Source organism: Pocillopora verrucosa, chromosome 7 (genome assembly GCF_036669915.1).
Source record: "Pocillopora verrucosa isolate sample1 chromosome 7, ASM3666991v2, whole genome shotgun sequence".
In the NCBI taxonomy this organism is placed as follows: Eukaryota; Metazoa; Cnidaria; class Anthozoa; order Scleractinia; family Pocilloporidae; genus Pocillopora; species Pocillopora verrucosa.
The window spans coordinates 13,505,820-13,528,528 of record NC_089318.1 but is presented as its reverse complement, the minus strand read 5'-3'; the positions used below and the strand labels follow the sequence as shown (position 1 = coordinate 13,528,528).

Below are 22,709 nucleotides of genomic sequence, written 5' to 3'. Positions count from 1 at the left end.
GATTCCTGCTTGATATCTTTTCATTCTACAATGATGATTGTTCCATAAATAAAGAAATAAATTGAAAAAAGTAATAATACTAATAATAACAAATTTATGATATGCACTATTTTTGAAAATTTCAGAATGTTAGTTGCTGGTAAAAACATTTCTACGAATAGCTAAAAATATTCGTTTCTTCAAAATGTTGATACATTTCTTGATTTTGTTCATTGCAGGTAATGATATTAATAAAGGGTAGTGACTAGGATGGCAACTAGGATTTGTACCAGAATTTCAAAGACTATCTACATCAATTTTACCCTGACCTTAAAAAAATCGTCCTTTTAACGTGCGCGCCACCACGATGTTGAAGTAACTTCCCATAAACGGAAACACATTTTAATTTTCTATGGCACTCTATGATAATTGAAAACCCACCTTTTTATTTCTTTTTTTGTCTTCCTACTCGTTACAAAATCGGAATATGATGGACTTACTTAAAGCTTCTTATCGATAAGTGATATTGCCAGACGGAAGCAGTAAATCATGGAGAAGGAACATGATTCACAGAAACTTCTTACCAGAGAACCAAAATAAACATCGCTATGGTAACTCAACAAAGCATCACAATCTCAGCTGTTGTACATATCTTTCAGCAAACAAAAGAGGAAGACGGAAATATTCACAGAAATATGGATATGAAAGGTGTCGCAGAGGTGAATTGGCTGAATTAGCTTGTAACAAGGCCGCATGATAATCAAAACTTATCCATCACGAATATCATGATACACAGGAAGTTCTTACCACCACCAAAATAAACAGTGGTTGCATGATAATTTGGCAAAGTTTCACAATGCCAGCTGTTGTGCATGTGTAAAAACGATAACCCAGCAAACCATCAAATGAATTCTTCATTTTCACAAATTAGGTTTACATCTATCCATTTATTTAACGCACGCATTTTTAACGACGAACCAATTTAGTCAATTACATTATGACACAGAACTTTTGCGAGCTTTACCGGTCTAAACATCTTACAGATTTTGTTATGAATATAAAGTTGTAGAAAGGTTCATGACCTAAGACATTTCTTTCTTTCTTTTTGTGCTTATCATTTAACAAATTTCATTTATCATTCCTGAAATGGGACGACAGTATGGACATGAAAGGTTTCTTGAAGGTGAATTTGCTGACGATTTACACTGCTGCATAATTATAACTGTTATATATGAATTTTTCATGATAGCATGTCAAGTCACAGAAGGATGTGACAAAACTTAATTATGGCAATTGACAGGCAAATTATTGCTGAACCGAGCAGCATTCTAAACAAACATTTTTACTGGTAGAAACTAAGGCACAAAAGCTGACATGCGAAATAATTTGACTGCTATTGGTTAAACCAGCGCTAGCCTAATTTCCATTGTTTCAAACTTCCCGTGTCATGATAAGTAATATTAAGTAAAGAATTCGTTTCTTGACCAGAACTTTTCTAATCGTTATCCGTATCATGTATTCTGTTTCTGTCTCCCTTCTCTTATTGGAGCTTTGCTTTATGATGCAAAGGGCTGTCAGATCACAAGGTTAGTTTCAGTATGACTTATATCCAATTCAGATTTACCTTTGGTTCGAGTATTGGTGTTTTTTTTCTTTTTTTTTTAGGAAACGTTTTATTCAATAATAAGAATTCGTCATCAAGTCAGAAAATTAGCTTTATCCACCTATATTAACTTAAGAATTGTCGTTAAAATATTCAGTTATCAACGCACAGATAGTACTTTGAAGAAGTATGACATTTTCGTGTGCGAATGTGCATTAATTAGGTAAGAATTCTACAAAACGAAACACGATGACAAAACTTCTGCCGATGAATTTGAACCCCCTTAGTCGTCTTCCTCCACTGACCCTAGCTGTTCAGTGATTGCCTGAGTTGACATACTCTCATAATAACACCCGTGACACTTTCGAGGGTTTGTATATCCCTCTTCGTGTAGAAATAAAATAGACGAAGAAAAAAATTCAAGTCAAATACAAATGATAATGAATTGTCACCTACCAAGTTTTCCGAAATTCTTAACATTTCATCATAAGCAATAACGTTACGTTTAATATATTATCATTTCCATTTCAAAGACGTCTGTATCGCAGACCAGTGTGGTAATTTGGAGTTTGGGCCTGAGAAAGCATTTCAAGGGAAACGCCTCATAAACCACACAATTCGCACCGTAGAAATAACAGTTTCCAAGTTCTGTGAAAACTTGTGTTATATGGAGCCCGACTGTGTCAGCATTAATCTTTATACATGGGGAGATGGAAATGGAAACCATGAATGTGAACTGAACAATGCTACTCATGAAGGACACGAAAAAAAGTTGATAGACCAAGAGATGTATTCTTATCACGCAGCTGAGGTAAACGTATCTTTCGATTTAAGAGTACGAGTGGTTTATTTTGTTTTTTTTTTTAAACTCTGAGTCTCGTGTTCACCTTTAATTACGAACTTGAGTTTCCTTCCCTCTTTCAAGACATTAGCGGTAATACTGTGTCTGTGCTCTTAACCAGAATCTCCTCAAAGAGAAAGCATTTCAAAGTTATTGGAGAAATATAGAAATAGCAGAAGAACTATGATGACAAGGATAACGATGACGATGTTGATGATGGTAGCGGTGCAGTTGACTATTAGATGTTGAAAATGATTTTAATGATGATAATGATAATGACAATGACAACGGTTTGTTTTTTCTGTTAGAGCAATTGTGTTCAAAATTCTTGTAAGAACAATGCCACTTGTCAAAGTGGATTTGCTAAGAAAGGTTATCGGTGTCTTTGTACCGCTGGATTTGAGGGTCTGATTTGCGAAAGAGGTATACACAACTTCAATGTTGATGGCTTGAAGCCTTCAGTTTAACAACAAGGAAAAACTTTACCGCGTTGCTTGTTAATTGGGTCCCGAAGAATAAAAAGCTTCTACTATCCTCATGTAGCTTAGAGCTCTCTTACTAGTCAGTAAGAACCGAAGGGCAACAGGCCTTTGTCGCAGTTTCTTCACCAACACAACTAAATGGCGAATTTTTTATTTTTGGTCTTTTTTTTTTTCTCGTCATCTCCCTTCTCCTTATTCGTCTTCACATATCTTTTTCTGAGCTGCACTGAAAGTGGACAGAGATAATAGTAAAATCATGAGCCAAAAGCAAAAAGTAGAACTTTCCGGATCAAAAACAGAGGGAATATATGACTGTTTCGCCGCTCATCTGTACTGCTTGTGACTTACGAGGTGGCTGTTGATCGATTCATTTTGAATACATTTTTTTTAAGTCTGTAAAAGGGAAATTGATGTGTAGTGGTCATGAGAAAACAAAAACTACGTTTACCCAATTATTGTTGATTTTACAGTTGCTGGTCCTTTTTTTTTTTTGTACGATAATTTTGTTTTTATATATTTGTGAATTGTTTTTTGTTCAGACATCAACGAATGTGTTCGTGGGCTACACCAATGCAGCTCTGATGCGTTTTGCAACAATACTCAAGGTTCGTACAATTGTACATGCAAACATGGATTTACCGGAAGTGGACGAGAATGTAAAGGTAGGCGTTGGATTCATTAGCAATAATGTGATGAAAAAATAAAGCTTATATTTGCAAATTATCCACAAAGGGATGATAACTTACATGTTGATCCCCTCAACAGGAGAATGTATGTTAAAATTAGACGCGCGCAGAGACATATATAGCCGAAATTACATTGAAAAAGATTATTCTTGATCACCAAAGTATTTTTGCACCAAATGGAATCAATCTACTGATCACTGTTTCTTAGTTTCACTCATCCTTTGTTGGACAGACTGTCGTATGGCTACAGAAACCTATATGATGTTCTCAACAACAAATATTAATGCTGTTCAAATCAAATACGAATATCAAGTAATGCTGCTGACCTTTTAAAACTTTCTATATGTTTTCGTCAATTCTTCGTTGGCTTTATATTTATAGACATCGATGAGTGTGTCGCAAGGTCACACTCTTGCAGCCCTGATGCCTATTGCAACAATACCAAGGGGTCTTACAACTGTACATGTAAACCTGGATTCACTGGGAGTGGAACAGAATGCGAGGGTAAGCGTTACTTTTGAGAATATTGTGCTAAGGAGGCTGATTTTTTTTAATTTTGAACTTTCTTTTAAAACAAGGAGGCCTACCCATTTATTGTTGTTTTTACAGTTGTTGGTGTTTCTAATGACAAAATTACTGAAAATCACGATTCATGAAACCTTGAGTCTGTGTCTGCGTGATCTCCCCCGTTTTTGGCTTCAGAAGACAACTCAGATCTCGGTTTTGATAATTCAAGATATCATACTCAACCTCATCAAGTAATTGCTTACTAGTTTAGCGGTAAGTGCTTCTGAAACACATCCATCGATGATTCATAATCGTTTGAATGTTTTCTTCAAGTGAAATCACAAATTACAAGGTGGCATCTGTCGCAGCCTATACTGTTAATATTATCAGCCAGAGTTGAAACTAAATGCCCAATTATGGTTCTTTGCAACAATTAATTATTTTTCAAACACAACCGGTAATAAACTTGGTAAGCCTTCAATAAGGTAGAGACTTTAAATACTGGATGAAAGTATCCATGATTGTTTTATTAAGATAGCAACAATCGATCCTCTCCCGACGCTGTTTCTTATCAATGATGTATTTAAAGAAAACATATCGCCCCATATAAGGTAATCCAGGACAGAATTAGATTGTGGATTTCACGCTGTGGATTCCGGTTTCTACTTCAGCAGATTTCGGATTCCAAAACACTAAAGATAACAGATTTTAGTTTCTGGTTTGCTCCTAATTTTCGCATGTCGTTTTCTAGGAATGACTTCAATGGCGGATTTCGTTATTGAAGGATATGTTTGTGAATGCATATTTGTTTATTCATATTTCTATAACAAGATTTGATAATAGCAATAAATATTACACCAAATTGAGCGGTAAATTATTTTCCTATATGTAGCTGGCGATGATGTTCGACTTTATGAGATTGTGTGCAGACCGCGCAGACCGTGCAGACAGAGTAATATTCTTGTTTGTTTGTTTTTTCAAATTGTGATTTACATATGATTAAAGTATCAACACTTTTTTCCTACTCTTTTGGTACTATTTCCAATTTTTGGACTCCAAATGACGAAATTGTACGAATTTATGTCGAGCTCACGTTACCTAGCAAACAAAATTCCAGGCTCAAGTTTTTCGAATTCATGGAGATTAGCCCCACCTGGCAAGATGTATTGCAGATGTAATTAGTGAGGAAAGTGACGCTGATTTAGAGGTGAGGAATGCGCTGTATGAAGGAAGCAAATGATTAGCAGGATCTTCACAAAACAGCCCAAAGAACTTTACCACACTGAAAGTGTTGCAAGCTAAAATCGAACTTTATTAGGAAATATGGTTTTTTAATAGGAGTAGGAGACTGATAATGGGCTAGTAGGGAACCTTAGTCATGTCAGTATCGAAGTCAGTTTGGTGATAGGTCATAAATGAGTTCGTAATTGTCTCGCGAGCTATAGCAGTCGGAAATTTTTGGCATGACCGTGGTTGCAAGGATGCGCGTGAGAGCCGCTAGTACGATTTGAAATGGATTTTCAGCAAATGGATACTAGATTCATTTTTTAGCGGGATTTGGGACTCCAAAAGCTGGATTCTGGATTCCATTGGCCAATATACTGGATTACACAAGAAAAAATGTCCTGAACTCCAAAATTCGGGTTACCTTACATAGGGAGATGCATAAATGCCGCCAAATAAAGTAAATGAAAACTTAGAACTCTTTCCAGCCAAAAAGCAGAGCTTGGAACATGATAAAATTCTTCTGCCAAGCCAGATTGCAGTCAAATTATTTTGCCAATGATATCGATGTAGCTTAAACAAGTTTACAATTTCTTCTAATCAAAGGTATTTTTGAACTTCTTGCAGGAGCTTCTTCGTGTAAAGAAATTCATGCCATGCAAGTAGAACTGATTTTCGATATTGTTTTCATAGTACATCAAATATGGCACTTGCCCGCACATAGTTTAAGCCCATTACCTCACGGGATGTACCCCAATTATCAAACCACACTCCATATGCGGGGAAAGTCCTCCTTTAAACCTTGATTCATTTCAGTTGAGTGCATTACTGTCATCATAGAAGAAGTGAAAAATGACCTTTGCCCTCGGACACCTGTTTGATTCCAGTACAAATAACCGAGCATTGTTGTTACGAAGGCTGGTGGTTATATTCTGAAGATATTGACGTCTGAAGGATCAACTTTTCCTTTGCTTATTTGTTGAATCATAACTACTATTATCACTCTGTATCTTTCCCATTCTCATTTTTATTGCCACCGTTGTAGCTATGATAGTTATTTTTATGAGCTCAGGTTTTATTTCACCATCATTGTTTTCATTATTAGTTGTATATATATATATATATATATATATATTTTTTTTTTTTTTCCATTTTGATTCAAAAGATCCAATGTGAGTGGTGTGGTTACCCTTCTTGTTGACTCCCAACCATTGTCCGTTTTCTGTCACATGGGAAATTTTGGGTGTGGAGACAGAGGATGGACGCCGGTCATGAAGATTGCCGACAATGAGGTGCATACTTTAATTAACTAATTATCTCGTGTAAAAACCTGCTCTCTTTCAAAACGTTGCAAGTTAAAAAAGTGCATGTTACTTATGTATGCCATTTGTTTTGCATCGAGAAGGTAATACATGAAGAACAGACTTCGTTTAGGACTTATTGTGTGTAGTGACTGTTGAAAAAGGATGAAAAAGAATTTATAAATATATGCTAACATATTTGTCTCTAATATCATGTAACAGCTAGATAGGAAATAGACACCATTACGGTCATAGTTTGGTTAAAAGCTGTACGGAACAAAGAACGTATCTTATCGTAGTTAAAGTTCCACACTAGTTAATTGATGTGTAGATATCACGCTGATTAAAAGGGTTGTCATTGCTCATCCCCTAAACGGCGGGGAGGGTGGGGGATAGGTAGAGAAGGATTCTTGGAGGACTATAGAACATTTAATGCCATTTGACTTGCCAATGATTTTATCGTGACACAACCACACTCAAATTTTTTTCTATATACAAAGAGATCAGAATTTCTTTAAAGAATAGCAACGTCTATCATCCTTCATTCACTTCACAAATGATTATATTTTCAATGAATCTTGATTGACGTGCAAATGAAAACACAGAAAAACTCCTTATAACTAGATACATATATCATGCACTGATCTACGGCGCCGGGTATTATTGGGTATAATTGACGTTGGTAATTACGACACCATGTCGTAACTACCAAGGTCAATTCATCGGTAAAACAAATGAGTAATTGATCGATAAATTCAGATACACAACAGGACTTCGACAGAAAATATCCATTAATTCGGAGTAAATAAAAAAAAAGGAAATTAATTGCTCATTTATTTCAGACAACCTTCCATTATAAGGCGGATTACTGGATAAATTACCAAGTATATAATCTTCCCGGAGGAGAAACTGGGTTCGACGGACAAGAATCAAAGCTACCCACCTGGAACACATCCTTCTCCAGGATCTCTCTCGGTATGAAGATCCACCAACAGCTCAGGTTGATTGTCATCCACAAGCAAGCTGACTCTCTGTACTCACTGATCGCTGATGGCCAATACCGCGCCACCTCACTGGGTCGTGACGAGTGGAAAGAGTTGATTGGTTCCCGAGGCTCGTTACAGGTAAACTGCAACAAAGAAGGGTTCAATGCCGTTTGTACTAGGGAAGGACATTCTAAAGCCAGAATTGGTATTGTTAGCAACAACGAGAATGACTTTGTCACGCGCGACTCAAGGATTGGACTTGGCACAGGAGGTTACCATGACGATTCAAACACGTGTGGTAACGAGGCCGTGGTTTATTCAGATAATGGAGACAAACACATCAAAATCATGGGATACATCTTGGTCCAATAAATATGCCTAAAAAACTAATAATAAGTCAAATTTTTTCTTTACAGATTTTCCTGTTTCAAGCACAACCCCTCGGATAGGGACTTATATGCGCGTGTAACTTTAGTTTTACCCTGGATCAATCTCTAGCCATGCTTTCTATTAAGTTTACAAAGGTAAATTTGAGAGTTCAAACATTATTATAGAAGGGTTTATTAAAAGTATTCAAAAATAGCACCCCAGTGGTGAAATACATGTGAATTTACAAGTATACTTTAAATATTTAAAAAATACGAAAATCTTACATTTGACTTTAAAATTAAGAGTCTAAGGGGACTGGGAATTACAAGAGTCAGTAGTTATATACCAATGAAAAACGCTTAGGTTTGCTTGACTACAAGAACTGGGCGTTAGACGCCATTGTTGGAAAGAAAGATTTTTTAAATCTTTCGGTCCGGCATTTAAAGAGTGATACATGGTTTTTGTTGCGCAACTCATAAACGTGGCAATCGGCGCGCTTTGGTGGAATAAGGTGGTACAGCCGTGACCCAGGCACACAGATACCGTCCCAAACTTTCTTGCAGAGTTCGTCTCTTCTCACATTTAAGCGAGTGGAGTTTGCAGCCACAATGGCGTCTTTGTAGCTCAGCGCCGGAAATAATATACGCAGAGCTCTTTTCTGAACTCTTTCGATCATGTCCTTGAGGTAAATTGGTAGGCTAGTAGACCAAGTGACGCAGGCGTATTCGAGGACCGATCGTACCAAGGCATAAAATATGTTAATAAGGTCTTCGGGTGGAATTCCGGACCGCTTGAGCACTCTTAAGATGTAAAGACGTTTTGAGGCTTTGGAGACAATCTCACGCACGTGCTCATTCCACCCAAGAGTGTCGCTGATAGTGACTCCAAGGACCTTGTGTGAGGAGACCCGTTCTAAGGGACGTCCATTGACGCACAAAGGGCCAAGATCTGGCCGTGTTCTAAGCGAACAAATCACAAGTTCCTTGCACTTCTTTGGGTTGAGGTTCATATTATTGCGCGACGACCACTGTGCAATGGCGTCAAGATCTTTCTGAAGGGACGATGTACCGCCTGATGGGATGACCTCGGATATTGTTAGGTCATCTACATATTTCCAGTGGCTCGATAGTAATGGAGTTTCAATCGCGAGATCGTTAATCATCAGGAGGAACAGGATGGGGCCAAGCTTAGTGCCCTGCGGGACTCCAGCGTGCACGGGCAACCAAGGGGATACAATGTTCTTAATCTTAACAGCTTGGCGACGGCCATAAAGAAAACTGCAAATCCAACGGATAATAAAACCACGGACCCCAAGGTGGATGAGTTTATTGACTAAGATAGTGTGGTCAATATGGTCAAAAGCCTTACTAAAATCCAGGAAGCAGGCCCTTAAGAACATACCTGGTTTGTCAATAGAGGACAACCAGTTGTGCATCATATCCAACAGGCAATAGATGGTTGAAGTTCCTTTGAGGCAGCCGAATTGGCTGAAATCGATGAGGTGCACAACATCCTCAATTAGCCATTCAACTACGAAATCCTCCAGGACTTTAGAGACGATTGCAGTTAGGGAGATAGGTCTTAAATCTTCCCTACCGGTTATGGGCGTAACCTTGGGTACCGGTGTGACATTAGAGTCTTTCCATGCAGTAGGGAAGGAGCCTGATGCAATAGAGGTGTTGAATATTCGCGTGATCGGCTCAGCGAGCTCAGCAGCATATTCTTTCCAAACACGAGTCGGAATCCCATCAGGCCCAGGGGCTTTAAAGGCGCTGATGGCAAGTAGCTTTTTGTAGACCCTTTGTGTCTCGATTACGGGCGGTTGAGGGGATGGTAAGTGGCAGGGCAGTGCACTTGTATCAAGTGGCTTAATGTCAGATATTACAGATACAAAAAACTCATTAAGGCGTGTTGCGAGAGTCGCGCCAGAGATAATTCTGCCTTCCTCGTCAGTATAACTGAGTTCGTTAGGGCTGCTAGCCTTCCCTGCAAGCTTATTCACCATACTCCACCATTTCCTCGGGTCAGTGCTCTTGAGGTTATTAACTTTGTTTTTATAGAACTCGCATTTCCGGCGGGTGATAACCTCTCTGACCTTATTTCTAAGGCGACGCCATTTCTCCTCCGGGCCATTTAGATAGGCGCGTTGGCGCTCTAATATGAGAGCCTTAATCTCAGGTGACATCCAAGGCTTGTCCATTGGATGAATCTTCACGTATTTGGACGGAAAGTAGATATCGCTGGCTGATGAAAGATCCTTAGTAAATGAGTCAGTGAGAGAGTCAACTGATGGTGAGTCACCGTCTACTTCTAAATCACTGAACCAACGGTGAGAACACGCCCACCTCCCAAAAGCGTTTATTGCCGACTGAGGAAAGCGACGCATCGGGATCCTTTTCTTTTCAACGCACAGCGGGTTTAGTTGGTTCATTGAAAGCGGATTCCAGTGAACAGAGCTATGGTCCGAAGACCCTAATTGTGCGCTGACAATTGGTTCGCTATAGTATTCACTAAAATCCGTTAAAATAAGGTCTAGTATGCTATTGCCCCGAGTGGGTCTGATAACTACTTGTTTTAGGTTATGATTGGCTAACATGTCTGAGATGTCCTGGGTGTTAAAATCGCCTAATAACACTACACCACAGTCTGGATAAGAAGTCTTTACGGAGTCTAGTGTTTCTATGATGTACATCGTGCGGTCTCGCTGCACTTGCGCAGAGGCCACAGGAAAATACACCACCCCACATATAATACCAGATAGTGGGCGTGGTAGACGATGAGGGCGTAACCATAGCCACAAACACTCGTGTTCTGGAGACTCCAAGTCAGATCTACGCTTGAAAGGTATCTCTGAAGACACGAACGCGCACACGCCACCCCCTATTCGGTTGTGGCGGTCACGTCTCGCGATGTTGTAACCTGGAATGGTAAGGATGTTATTATCGATGTAGTCATGCAGCCAAGTCTCCGTAATAATTGCAATATCCATGTGAAACATTCTTTCATGTAAAACGACATATCAAATAGCATTCAAATAGTCTGATAACAGAGTTGTCCAACTCGCTTACTGAGTCGTAGAAAATATTATTAGCCAATAACTTTTTTTCTAATATTATCCTACAATTTCAGAAGGTGTAGCATAAGAGGAAGAGGTGGACGGGTCAAAATCTCTCCCCCCTGCGTTTCGATTGTCATTTGTATCGTTAATATCCTTAAAAGGATCGATTTGGAAAGGAACAGTTATGCTTTGCGGCCTAAATGAAAATTGAAATGATACTTTATAATTAATAAAGTGGACTAGTTTGTTGGTGTATTGTCTTTAGTTGCTTTCGGTGAGATGTAGATGCACAGTTCTGGACTTATCAATAACTGCCTTGGACTTGCTGTTTAGATATAACAATCTTCCGTAACTAATATAATCCTGTCTCTCCACCAAATCGCCCGTTTGCATAGATGCCCTCTTTTCTACGCTCTTTCTACTCTACAACTTTATTTACCCTTTCGGATATCACATAGAGAACAGTGTGGAGAATATCCATACTGATTTTAGGGCGCAAAGGGCTAACCTTGCAATAGATTGGCATACCACCCAATGGGGGCTGGAGGCAGAGTACGGAAAAACTCTTTGAGGCCCTGGTGAAAATAACAGGCCCTTAGTTGCTCTACAACAATAAAAGCCGGATAAGCTCTGGCAGGAACAGCCCTTTGACTTATGATCTAATATTACCTTTCACATGATTTCCATTTCTCAGCCAGTTTATTTTGTGAGAGCAGTCACAATGGTCCTAAATACTGTTTCGTCAGTTACTTAATGCGTATAAATAAGTAGCCTGGAAACTAGGGAAAAATCTCAAAGAAAGTTTAGCACAGAACAGCCTGAAAAATGTTATATCATCAATTTTAGCTAAAAAAATTTAGAAACAAACCTATTGAAGAAAATGTTCACAAGAAATAGAAACATGGATATATACATGGAAAACATTTCACCCAAACTTTTTACAAGGAGATAAATATTGGATTTAGTTATTTTGACTTATAATATCTCACACACCTGTAGTTTTAATTCTTAAAAGTATAATAACTATTTTACAGTGAAATTAGCAGAAAGCCTCTTCCAGCATTCAGGCATAGCATTTTCAAAACGTTCTGAAAACCTACTACTGTAGGTCCCATATACCCTTTTCACACCCTGGATCGTAGTGTAAGTTCTCCTTACCATCTGCTATACATTTCTTTCAATGTTAGTTCTGAGAAGGAGGTATTACATTAAAGATCCCTTCATCAAAAGGTAGATAATTTTCTTTACTCTCATCACCTTTTGCTTTATGGATTTATTGTTTCTGTTAAGATAAATTACTCATTTGATCTCTCCTAAGAGAACAACGGTAAAGAGGATGATGTAGGATTTTCTGGCATCCAAATTAAACCAGTATTGCACCGGTTTTACCTAATACTTCACCCAATGAATGGTAAATAATACTATGGACACCCTCTCAATCAATCAAATGCAGTAGCTTATATTAAAACTAATCAAGACTAGGTGGTGAGCATTTTCCAGCATAGCAGACAGTTTGCATGTGTTCAATTTGAGAGTCCATTGCCTCTTTGGGTTTTTATTATTTGGTCTGACAGGTCCTTGTGATAACCTTGTTGTTGGTTTTTATTGCTTTCAAGTAAAAAGCCTTCTGGTTTTGGTTTAAAATACCTCAAGCAAAGGATGCCATGGACTTAAATCACACTTGATCTCACAGCCATTGATGATGCTCTCCATCTCCATGCAAGATAATGTATGGATATCATAGAGAGAAGTTACGTGTTAAGAGGACATCCGTGCAAAAATCAAACAAAAATGAAATTTTTATGGCAAGGGTCAAAAATTGAAATTGTCTCAACTTTTGCACACAAGTTGACCCCAGTAAGACAAGAAAGACTGTGTATTTTTTTCCTCAAATATGTTTTTATTTTCGAGAAAAACGAACTTTTCGCTCTCACCCTCTAGAATCGATGGATCGGGTCATAACAGGTCGAAAATTGAACACTTTCGCTCGCTTTGCATTTCAAAGATATTACGTCTAGTGAAATCTTATCAACGTTTGCTCTTTCACAGACTCCTCGTCTTCTGTAAAATGCAAGTTGTGTAGGAATTGGTTGCTTAGAAGCTTTTAGCCATGCGAAAAAGCAATGTGCTCTCTTCCGTTACAAAAAAATGTCGGTGAAGAAAACCTCTTTTTTCACCATGTGCCATTATTCAGAATTCCTCTAAATTACGTATGTAAATTGCCGAAGGTATGATTTTTAAAATGACGTAAAGTTTTCTTTGGGCAAATGTTTTCTCGCGACGCAGGAAACTCTTCAAAATAGCACACGGAAGAAATAAAATCACGCAATATGTAGATTGCGTGACCAAAGAGTTAAGGAGCACTCCTGCCTTTGAAATTACTCAAAATCGTATAGGAGAACTTTTATCAAAAACAAATAACAAATTTATACCCAGTTTTGTTAAATTAATCTGTCTTTTATCATTTTAAGTTTGTTTCTGCAGAGATACTCTGCCATCGTTCTGTCTAGTACAATTATGCACCAGTGCTAGTAACGGTATACGATTAAAAACTTTGCTGGTCTCTCGCATACGAATCTTACGTTTCTGCCCCTTGTTTGACTTGCAAACCCGTGCCTTTTAACTAGCCTACGGTAAACGAAAATCCACAAAATGTTACCTTACAAAGGCCCCTGCAGGAGTTAAGTGAGGGCTTGCGTGACCTAATTTGCATAATTGTGGTACGAGTCGTCGTGCTCGTGTGACAGAATAATTTACACCTACGAGTGGGGTCGGTCGACGTCATATAAATAAGCACGAATACGAGGAAAAGAAATAATAAGTCTAGGTATCCATTTAGCTCTGTGTTTTCCTCAATTTTGTACTCGTGTTATTTTTTTTTCGCGTGAGTTAAACTATGATGTTTGTTGACTTTTCTATTTAAAAGCGAGACAATTAATTAAACTAAGAAAAATAATTATTTCCCGCCCCTTCTTAATCGGAAGTCTCGCTTGTGAATGAAATGGAAGCTTCTTGCTCATTTAAGTTTAGATTTGGAAGTGCTTGCTCGTACTACCGACGAGACAGGGGTAAATCATTTGAGGTGGTTCCCTTGGTGTCGTGCAATAAGGGTCATAAAAGTGCTTGGTTTTTTGCCGGAGTTGAGAACGAGAGTGAACTTATCCTTGCCCGAGCAGGTATTATTTACATGAGTGCAAAGGAAATAAATGCGTTAACGATTTGTCCATTCCACCGTTTTGAGCTTGGCACTGGATGGCGAAGGAGCCAAAATACCTGCAGAATTCCAGATGAGATCGCTTCCCACGGCAAAGGAAAATGTGTCAAGGGAGACAGAGGCGTTAATAGAGCGATATCAAAAGTTATATTTCAGAGAATCGACGTCCTTGTGCCTCTAGGTTCAGGTATGGCTTTCATGAACCCTATTGCAAAAAGATAATTGTTGTGTAATATATGTGCTCTATTTATTCAGATATTGGTGCTTTTTAAGAAATGCAATTTTTCAGTAGACATAAATTATTGGCTGCGCGAGTCTTAAAATTGGCTCAGGTCCAGATTAGAGATGATAAGAACTCATACCTTGAATTAAGTACCTCGAAGGTTTGACGGCTACGGGCTGGGCCAAGTTTGTTCTTTCTGTATTACTTGCTTAAGATTTGTAGTCATTTTTTCGATCATGGGAAGGAAGAGCTCCATGTCAAAGTTAACTTTCACTGAAAGTCATTTTACTCGTAATCATTGTTGTCGTCATCGTCTTCATCATAAATGTCGTTATTATCATCATAAACATCATCAGCATCATTATTATTATCATCGGAATTATCATTACTGTTATCGTTTTCATAACGGTTTGTTCTATTACCATTGCACAGGTATCTGTAGAAAATGCAGAGAGAGTTTTGAAAGCAAGTTACAGATTGATGAACTAACGCTTGCAGTCAAGGATCTAAAGATGGTGAGCAATCTAATCGATAGGTTCAATAGAATTGCACCGCCTTTTTCTGAAGAAGTAAATAAAGTTAAACATAAATTTATATTTGTTGTTGTAAGTAATGTAGGAGGGCTTAATTAAGCAAGAGCACTGACGAGCCCGCTGCAGTGCAAAAAAATTCCGTAAATAGAGTGCCAAGCCATACAGCCGCTACTCAAACTTGTGCTTTGAATATATCCTTAGGCCAACAGTAGTGACATACCGATGAATCCTACGGTTACTCCAGAAAAACATTGGCATTGGCTATGGAAACAACGGAGAGCCTTTACCACCCATCTGAGAGCTCAGAAGATTTGAAAGAGCAAAATAGGTAAAAGGTACTTGTAGTAGTTCTGAAATGCCACCGGGACTGACCGCGGAAACACCTGGGAGCTTTTACCACCCATCTGGGAGCTCTGAACATTCCGATGGCGCAAAAGAGGTAAGAGATAGTTCTAGAAAAGCACTCAATGCATTCCTAGTATGTAGGGATGTCAGCCCTGTACGTCATCAGTTGTTAACATCAGGGATTCAATAGCCCCCAGAACACAACACTACCACATTCGTAAAGCAGGACAAGTCGTGATAGCAGCCCTAGAAGAAACTGCACCTGGGAACACTGAAATCCTCCTGAATAAACTAGTGATATCAAACGACGTCGCACAGACAGAGGACGAAGTTGACTTAACGCTGGTTGACGCCTTAGCAGAATGCTACAAGAATGCGAGCCACTGGAGCACACGAAGGCAAATCCTATCCATTATTGCTGACAAAGTTAACCATCGAACGTTACAGAGTTGGATTCCTGGTAATACGATATAGATTTAATGTCGCTAGGCAACACGCTCACATGTATAGAGGAGGTGCTGAAGTTGAAACTCGTAATGTGCCGAGAATGTATGTCTCAGCCTCACAGCTCGACCACTTCCTTGACTTCATCACAAGTGAACACATTATCCAAGAACTTCTATTTGGTGAAAGGAAATTGAAATTATCATCCGAAAAGAAAATAACAGTACTCAGTGTGGTAAGAAAGGTCATCCCAGAGCGAGTTATTCAACAGTATAACCTGTTTAGCACCGAGACGGGTTTTGCTCCGATCGGACGCAGCACCCTTCATAACATTCTGGATGTGTGCTCTGCTAGTGTGAGGAACTCATTACAGGGACTCGATAACTTCACAGCGCAAGGCACACAGGCTTTTGATTATTTAGAGAGTGTTGTCGATAAGCTCGGAGAAGACTGTGGGATGGGCTCAGTCTGGGTGAAAGAAAAGAATGAACAGCTGAAGGAAAGAAAGAGATATCTGTAGAGTGATTACAAGGTACCATTATTATCCCTATTATCATTATTATTATCATTATTACTATGCTAATTATCATAACACTAAAAATAATCGAGTATGCCTCATCAGTTCTTATCACAATTCAGACATATGAATTATTAATGAAGACATGCAGATAGACAGGGACCATGGTCGTTATCATACGTTCTAATTCGAGATTTTTCTTTTCAATTAATAGGTTCACATTTCAACGAACTCAGGTGTACCAGATCATTGTCGAGCCTACGCGCTTGAAATTTGCCATCACAACCACAGAAACGCATGCGACTGATGTACTCGTCTTTTGTTGTAGCTGAAATCGAGAGAGCTGTACAAGAAGTGGGAGGCGCAACCGATACGAAAGGAGATTTGGCCTTTGTGACTACAGTCCAAACAATGCATAAATTCCTAGAAATCGCACTTGTTGCGTTCAACAAACCGGGACGAGTCCAGACTAGACGTCATCGATGAGCTGGATGAAACTTCTGTCTTACTGGTCTTAAACTGGGCCATGAAATATCTTCCAAAGAAATTCAGGGAGAGCCAAACAGACTGGTTTGGTAAGAGAGGTCTGCCATGGCATATCACGGTTGCGACGAGAAAGGGAAATGATGGCAAGATTGAGATGATGACATTTGTACAGTTATTTGAGGCCTGTAACCAGGACAGTTCTGCAGTTCTTGTCATACTTAACGACGTCCTTCGTCGACGGAAGGATGTCATGCCTTATTTACAATCCATTTATCCTAGACAATACAAAGCCGGGTGTTACCACTGCGCTTTAACCCGGTTACAGCCATCAAAGTAGCAGAGCTAAACAATCTCTTCCTACGCAGAATGGATTTTCAGATCCCCAAGGAGGGAAGGGATCTTGCGATCGGAAAGCTGCAACGATCAAATCCCATATGGCCACCCATTTGAATTCAGGCCACCATATAAAGTCGGCATCTCAAATGCAGGAGGCAATAGAATCATTTGGAGGTGTCCCTGGAGTAAAAGCAGTGTTGTGAAGGCCTTCTTTGTCTTCCATCAAAAAACCAGTGAAATGAGATGGTGTGAGCTTTGTCAACAACGTTCAGTATGGTGAGGAAGGTGTGAAAGTATGGAGATCCTACAAAATTGGAAGAGGCAAATTCATTCCTTGGAGCAAGTTTCATGTTCCTGACCAGGATGAAGTTCCAACGCTAGAATGCAGTGATTCAAGCGAAAATATAAAAGCTAATTTTGTTTTGCTAAAACATCACAAGAGCACCAAGACAGCACTGATGAAGGTACCGATGATTCAAGTGAAGAATCGCGCGATTTCACAGCTAAAAATATTTTTTCTTCTCGGAAGAGGGTTGCATTAAGTTCTATCAACGCCATTCGTCATTACAGAAGTATCTCGAATGTGGGAGACACAATTATGTTCTTGAATATGAAACTCTTTATGACCGTGCCGTGCTGGGGTATGCCTCTAGACTGGAGAAGGGACCGAGTGCTGTGCTGAAACTGCGGGACACGGAATCCACACCGTCATCGTCTATAGCTTTTCTTGAAATGGGATGGGCCCTAAGGCAGAGTCGTTCTCGCAATACTCGTTTCACTGATAAGCAAAAGGACTACTTGATAGCCAAGTTTCAAACTGGAGAAACTGGAGAAACGGGACAAAAGGCAGATGATGCAAGTGTTAATGAGGCCTGAGAAAGACGAAAACGGCGAGCAGCTATTTGACTACTCTGAGTTTCTTACAAGCAGGCAAAATTCTAGTTTCTTCTCTCGTCTGGCCTGAAAGCGAAGTCTCGACCACCAAGAGGTCCACCAGAGCGATGACGATGAGCAAATCAGAGCAGAAGAGGAGAGCCAGCTGCAAGCAATGAGGAAAAGAGTGGTGTCTGAAATTTCTATTCAGCACGCACATCCAATCTTGTACAACGATTACAGCATTTGTGAACTAGTTAAGAATTCTAAGCTTTCAAACTTTTCCATTAAAGTGTTAAATGACATTTGTACATCTTTCGGACTCGATACTTCCCAGGTCAACGTTAAGAGGAAGGAGCTGTATGTCGATATTCTAACAAGCCTTGTCATGGGCTGCCAGTGTCAGGCAAATGGGGATTGAATGACAATGTTTGATGGTCCCTGCAGCTGCTGTTAGTTGTGAATTCTTTGGTGTACAGTCCTGCTGACACGGTCTCGCAACTTTGTTTTTACCGAACAAAGAAGCTGAAGTTTGTTAGAAGCGCCGAAAAGGTTATTTGCAGTTAAGAGCAGTGACAGTTAAGACACGCGATATTGACTCTTTCGCGGTTAATTAAGTTTTGTAAATTTAATTGTCTTGCCTGTACGTTACAAAGCGAACAGACATTGCGGTAATTAAAAAGTATTTTCACTCCAGCAGAAAAAATCAGCTCGGGTGGAAATAAAGGCAAAATCGGAGCCAAATGGATATTTAGACTTACTTTTTCTTTTTCTAATTGTGCTTATCTTAAAAAATGACCGTCGAGTGACCATACCTGCAATTAAGCTAATTAGGTCATGCAAGCCCTCAGTTAGTCTACTTAACTCCTGAAAAAACCTCCCTTTGAAAACTCTGTTAGTTTTTATTGACTTCTAGTTAAAAGGCACGGGTAAGCACATATAGAAACGTAAACAATGGACAAAAACTTAAACAAAAACTTAAGATTCGATTACTGGCACTAGTGAATAATCGTACTGGACAGAACGAAGGCAGAATATCTCTGCAGAAACAAACTTAAAATGATAAAAGACAAAGTAATTTAACAAAACTGGGTATAACAATGTCATTTGTTTCTGAAAAAGTTCTGCTGTTCGATCCGAAGTCATTTCGAAGGCAGGAATGCTCCTTAACTCTTTGGTCAGACAATCTACATATTGTGTGATTTTATTACTTCCGTGTGCTATTTTGAAGAGTTTCCTGCGTCGCGAGAAAACATTTGCCCAAAGAAAACTTTACGTCATTTTGAAGATCATTCCTCCGGCAATTTATATACGTAATTTAGTGGAATTCTGAATAATGGCACGTGGTAAAAAAAAGAGGTTTTCTTTACCTACATTTTTTAAAACGGAAGAGAGCACATTGCTTTTTCGCATGGCTAAAAGCTTTTAGCAACCAATTCATACACAACTTACATTTCACAGAAGACGAAGAGTCTATGAAAGAGCACACGTTGGTAAGATTTCCTTAGACGTAATATCTTTGAAATGCGAAGCGAGCGAAAGTGTTCAATTTTCGACCTGTTATGACCCGATCCATCGATTCCAGAGGGTGAGAGCGAAAAGTTCGTTTTTCTCGAAAAGAAAAACATATTTGAGGAAAAAAAATACACAGTCATTCTTGTCTTACTAGGGTCTACTTGTGTGCAAAACTTGAGACAATTTGAATTTTTGATCCTTGCCATAAAAAGAAATTAGATGCTTGTCACTCTTTGGAGTCAAAGGTTTAATTAGTGTTTGTTTAGCAATTTTTAATTGTTTAATTCTTGCAGAGGACAATGGATTCTGAAAATAGAGAGGGAAAGGCTTTGAGCTTTTCAGTGGATGGGAGGGATGTCAAAAACCGAAACAAAAGAAATTACAACAGCCTATTGGAATATAAGAAAACATTATATGGTGCCAATTGAGATTTCAAAGCTACCACAAGCAAACTGCGTGGGGGCTGAAATAGATGAGACATGCAGTTGGTTCAGAGAGCAGTGCCGGTTTTTTAGCCTAGAGAAGAATCAGGGCAGGAGAAAAGTCACCCGTCTATGTGAAAACTGGCATATGTGTGCTGACCTCGTACTGAGGCTGGGTATCAGCAAAACAAAATAAAATGAGAATTTGCAGCGATTTTTTCTTTCATTTTAGTGATTCCGAAGCACCATTTATTAGTCAGACAGGCGCAGTATCATAAATTTAGTTTGAAATGTTTGTCTCCGGGAGAGAACTAAAGTGAAAAAAATGAAAAGCGATAAAAAAAGAATTGTATGTGGCTTTCATTTCGAAGAACATCATTTTAAGAGAGAGTTTGACCGTGAGGAAAGGGAAAATGGTGACCAGCAACGGGAGATAAGGCTCTGAGAATCAGTGGGAGATTTGCAACGAAAGGGTAAAGAAAGTGGGAGAGAGGAAAGAGCGTAGAAAAGAGCGTAGAAAAGAGCATAGAAAAGAGGGCACCTATGTAAAACGGGGGATGTAGTGGAGAGGCAAGATTAGCTAGGGAAGATTGTTACGTCCAAGCAGCAAGTCCAAGGTAGTTATCAGATATCAGATAGGTGCCCCGCCCGAACTTAGATGAGCTGATAAGTCCAGAACTGTGCAACTACATCTCACTGAAGGCAATGAAAGATAAAACTGCATTGCGCTTGAAACAGGAAAAATCTGTATAATGACTATTAAACTTATTAAAAGTTTTTTTTTAGCGAAAACTGAGTCATATCTATTGTACCAGGATGTATCCCATGGCCTTGATGTGTTTGTATCTATTATCTGGAGAAAAAGCAGCCTCCTTACCGGACGTGTTTGAATTGTCAGGGCTCCCTCCTGTGCCAAATTTGATCTTTGAGTCGCACGAGCCACACTCATTCTTGCCCTCGCCAACAATACCAATTCTGGCCCTAGAATGTCCACTCCAGCTACAGACGACATTAAACCCTTCTTTGGTGCAGTTGTACCGTAATGAGCCGTAGGAACCAATCAACTCTTTCCACTTCTCACAACCCAGTGAGGTGGCGCGGTATTGCTCATCAGCGATCAGTGAGTACAGAGCGTCAGCTTGCTAGTGGATGACAGTGAATCTGAGCTGTCGATCTTCATACCGAGACAGATCTTGAAGGATGTGTTCCAGTAGGTGGGTAGCTTTGATTCCTGTCCGTCAAACCCAGTCTCTCCTCCAGAAGATTGTATCCTTGGTAATTTATCCAGTAATGCTTTTTATAATGGAAGGTGGTCTGAAATATAGGAGCAATTCATTTTTTTTATTTAGTCCGAATTAATGGATATTTGCTGTCGAACTTCTGTCGTGTATCTGCATTTATTGGTCCATTATTCATTTGTTTTACCGTTGAATTGACCTTGATTATTACGCCATCGTGTAGTGAAGACGAAGGTCATTTTTTTCCAACACGGACCCCACGCCGTAGTTCAGTGCATAACACATCTATCTACTTAAAGGGAGTTTTTCTGTGTCTTCATTTGCACGCCAGTCAAGAGTCATTGAAATGATAATCACTTGTGGCGTGAATGAAGAATGATAGACGTCGTTGTTCTATAAAGGAATTCTGATCTCGTTTTATATATAACAAAAAAAAATTGGAGTTCGGTTGTGTCAAGATAAAAGTAACCTGATCCGCCTCTCCCCACGCATAAAACTCTATAATAATCCTATGATCCACGACCCCTCCTCATTAGCAAGTTAATTGGTACTAAATGTCCTTAAGTCCTCCAAGAATCTTCCCCTACCTATCCCCCTCCCCCGCTGTGTAGGCGATGAGCAATGACAGCTCTTTAAATTAGGGTGATACCTACATACCCATTAACAAATGTGGAATTTTAACTCAGATAAGTTGTGTTTTTTGTTCCCGACAGCTTTTAACCAAATTATGATCTTAATAGTGTGTATTTCTTAAAGATGCTACATGATACTAGAGACAAATATGTGAGGACACATACTTTACATACTTTACATACTTTTTCAACAGTCACTGCAAACAAAAAGTCGTGAAATTTACGTTGAACAAAGTCTGTTCTTCATGGAGTACCTTCTCGATGAATGACAACTAAAGGCATACATGTAACACGCACGTTTTTAACTTGCAACGTTTTGAAAGAGAGCGGGTTTAAACAGGAGATGAATTATTCAATAAAATTATGCACCTCTCTGCCGTCAATCTTCATGACTGACGTCCATCTTCCATCTCCGCACCCAAAATTTCCCATGTGAGAGAAAACAGACAATAGTTGGGATGTAAGGATATATTTACACATTCTTTTTCATTCATTCAGTCACTACACACTATAAGTCTTGAAATTTACGTTCAACGAAGTCTGTTCTTCGTGCATTACCTTTTCGATGAAAAACAAAAGGCATGCATATGTAACATGCAAGTTTTCAGCTTGCAACACTTTGAAAGAGAGCGCGTTTATACACGAGATGAATTATTTATCAAAAGTGTGCACCTTTCTGCCGTCAATCTTCATGACTGGTGTCCACCCTCCAGCTACGCACCCAAAATTTCCCATGTGACAGAAAACGGACAATGGTTGGGAGTCAACAAGAAGGGTAACCACACCTCTCATATTGGATCTTTTGAATCAAAATGAAAAGAAAAAAAAAATTCATATTCACTTAAGAGAAACTTATACAATGACCATTCGATTCAAAGATCGTTTTTCTGTGGAG

The 22,709-nt window shown here is 39.1% G+C and overlaps 2 protein-coding genes across 2 annotated transcripts; one reads left to right on the top strand and one right to left on the bottom strand.

Annotated features, from left to right (window-relative positions):
• Positions 1–1,492: 1,492 nt before the first annotated feature.
• Positions 1,493–7,981, top strand: LOC136282525 (uncharacterized). Its single transcript, XM_066170176.1, has 8 exons — positions 1,493–1,565; positions 2,116–2,393; positions 2,732–2,846; positions 3,445–3,567; positions 3,973–4,095; positions 5,950–5,980; positions 6,488–6,614; positions 7,466–7,981. The coding sequence occupies exons 1-8, from the start codon at positions 1,493–1,495 to the stop codon at positions 7,979–7,981; spliced, it is 1,386 nt and encodes a 461-aa protein (XP_066026273.1).
• Positions 7,982–20,747: 12,766 nt separating this feature from the next.
• Positions 20,748–22,606, bottom strand: LOC131773626 (uncharacterized skeletal organic matrix protein 5-like). The gene is made up of 2 exons (XM_066170174.1): positions 22,487–22,606; positions 20,748–21,086 (listed from the first exon to the last, which is right to left on the bottom strand). Exons 1-2 carry the CDS (start codon positions 22,604–22,606, stop codon positions 20,748–20,750), a joined length of 459 nt encoding a protein of 152 aa, XP_066026271.1.
• Positions 22,607–22,709: the final 103 nt, after the last annotated feature.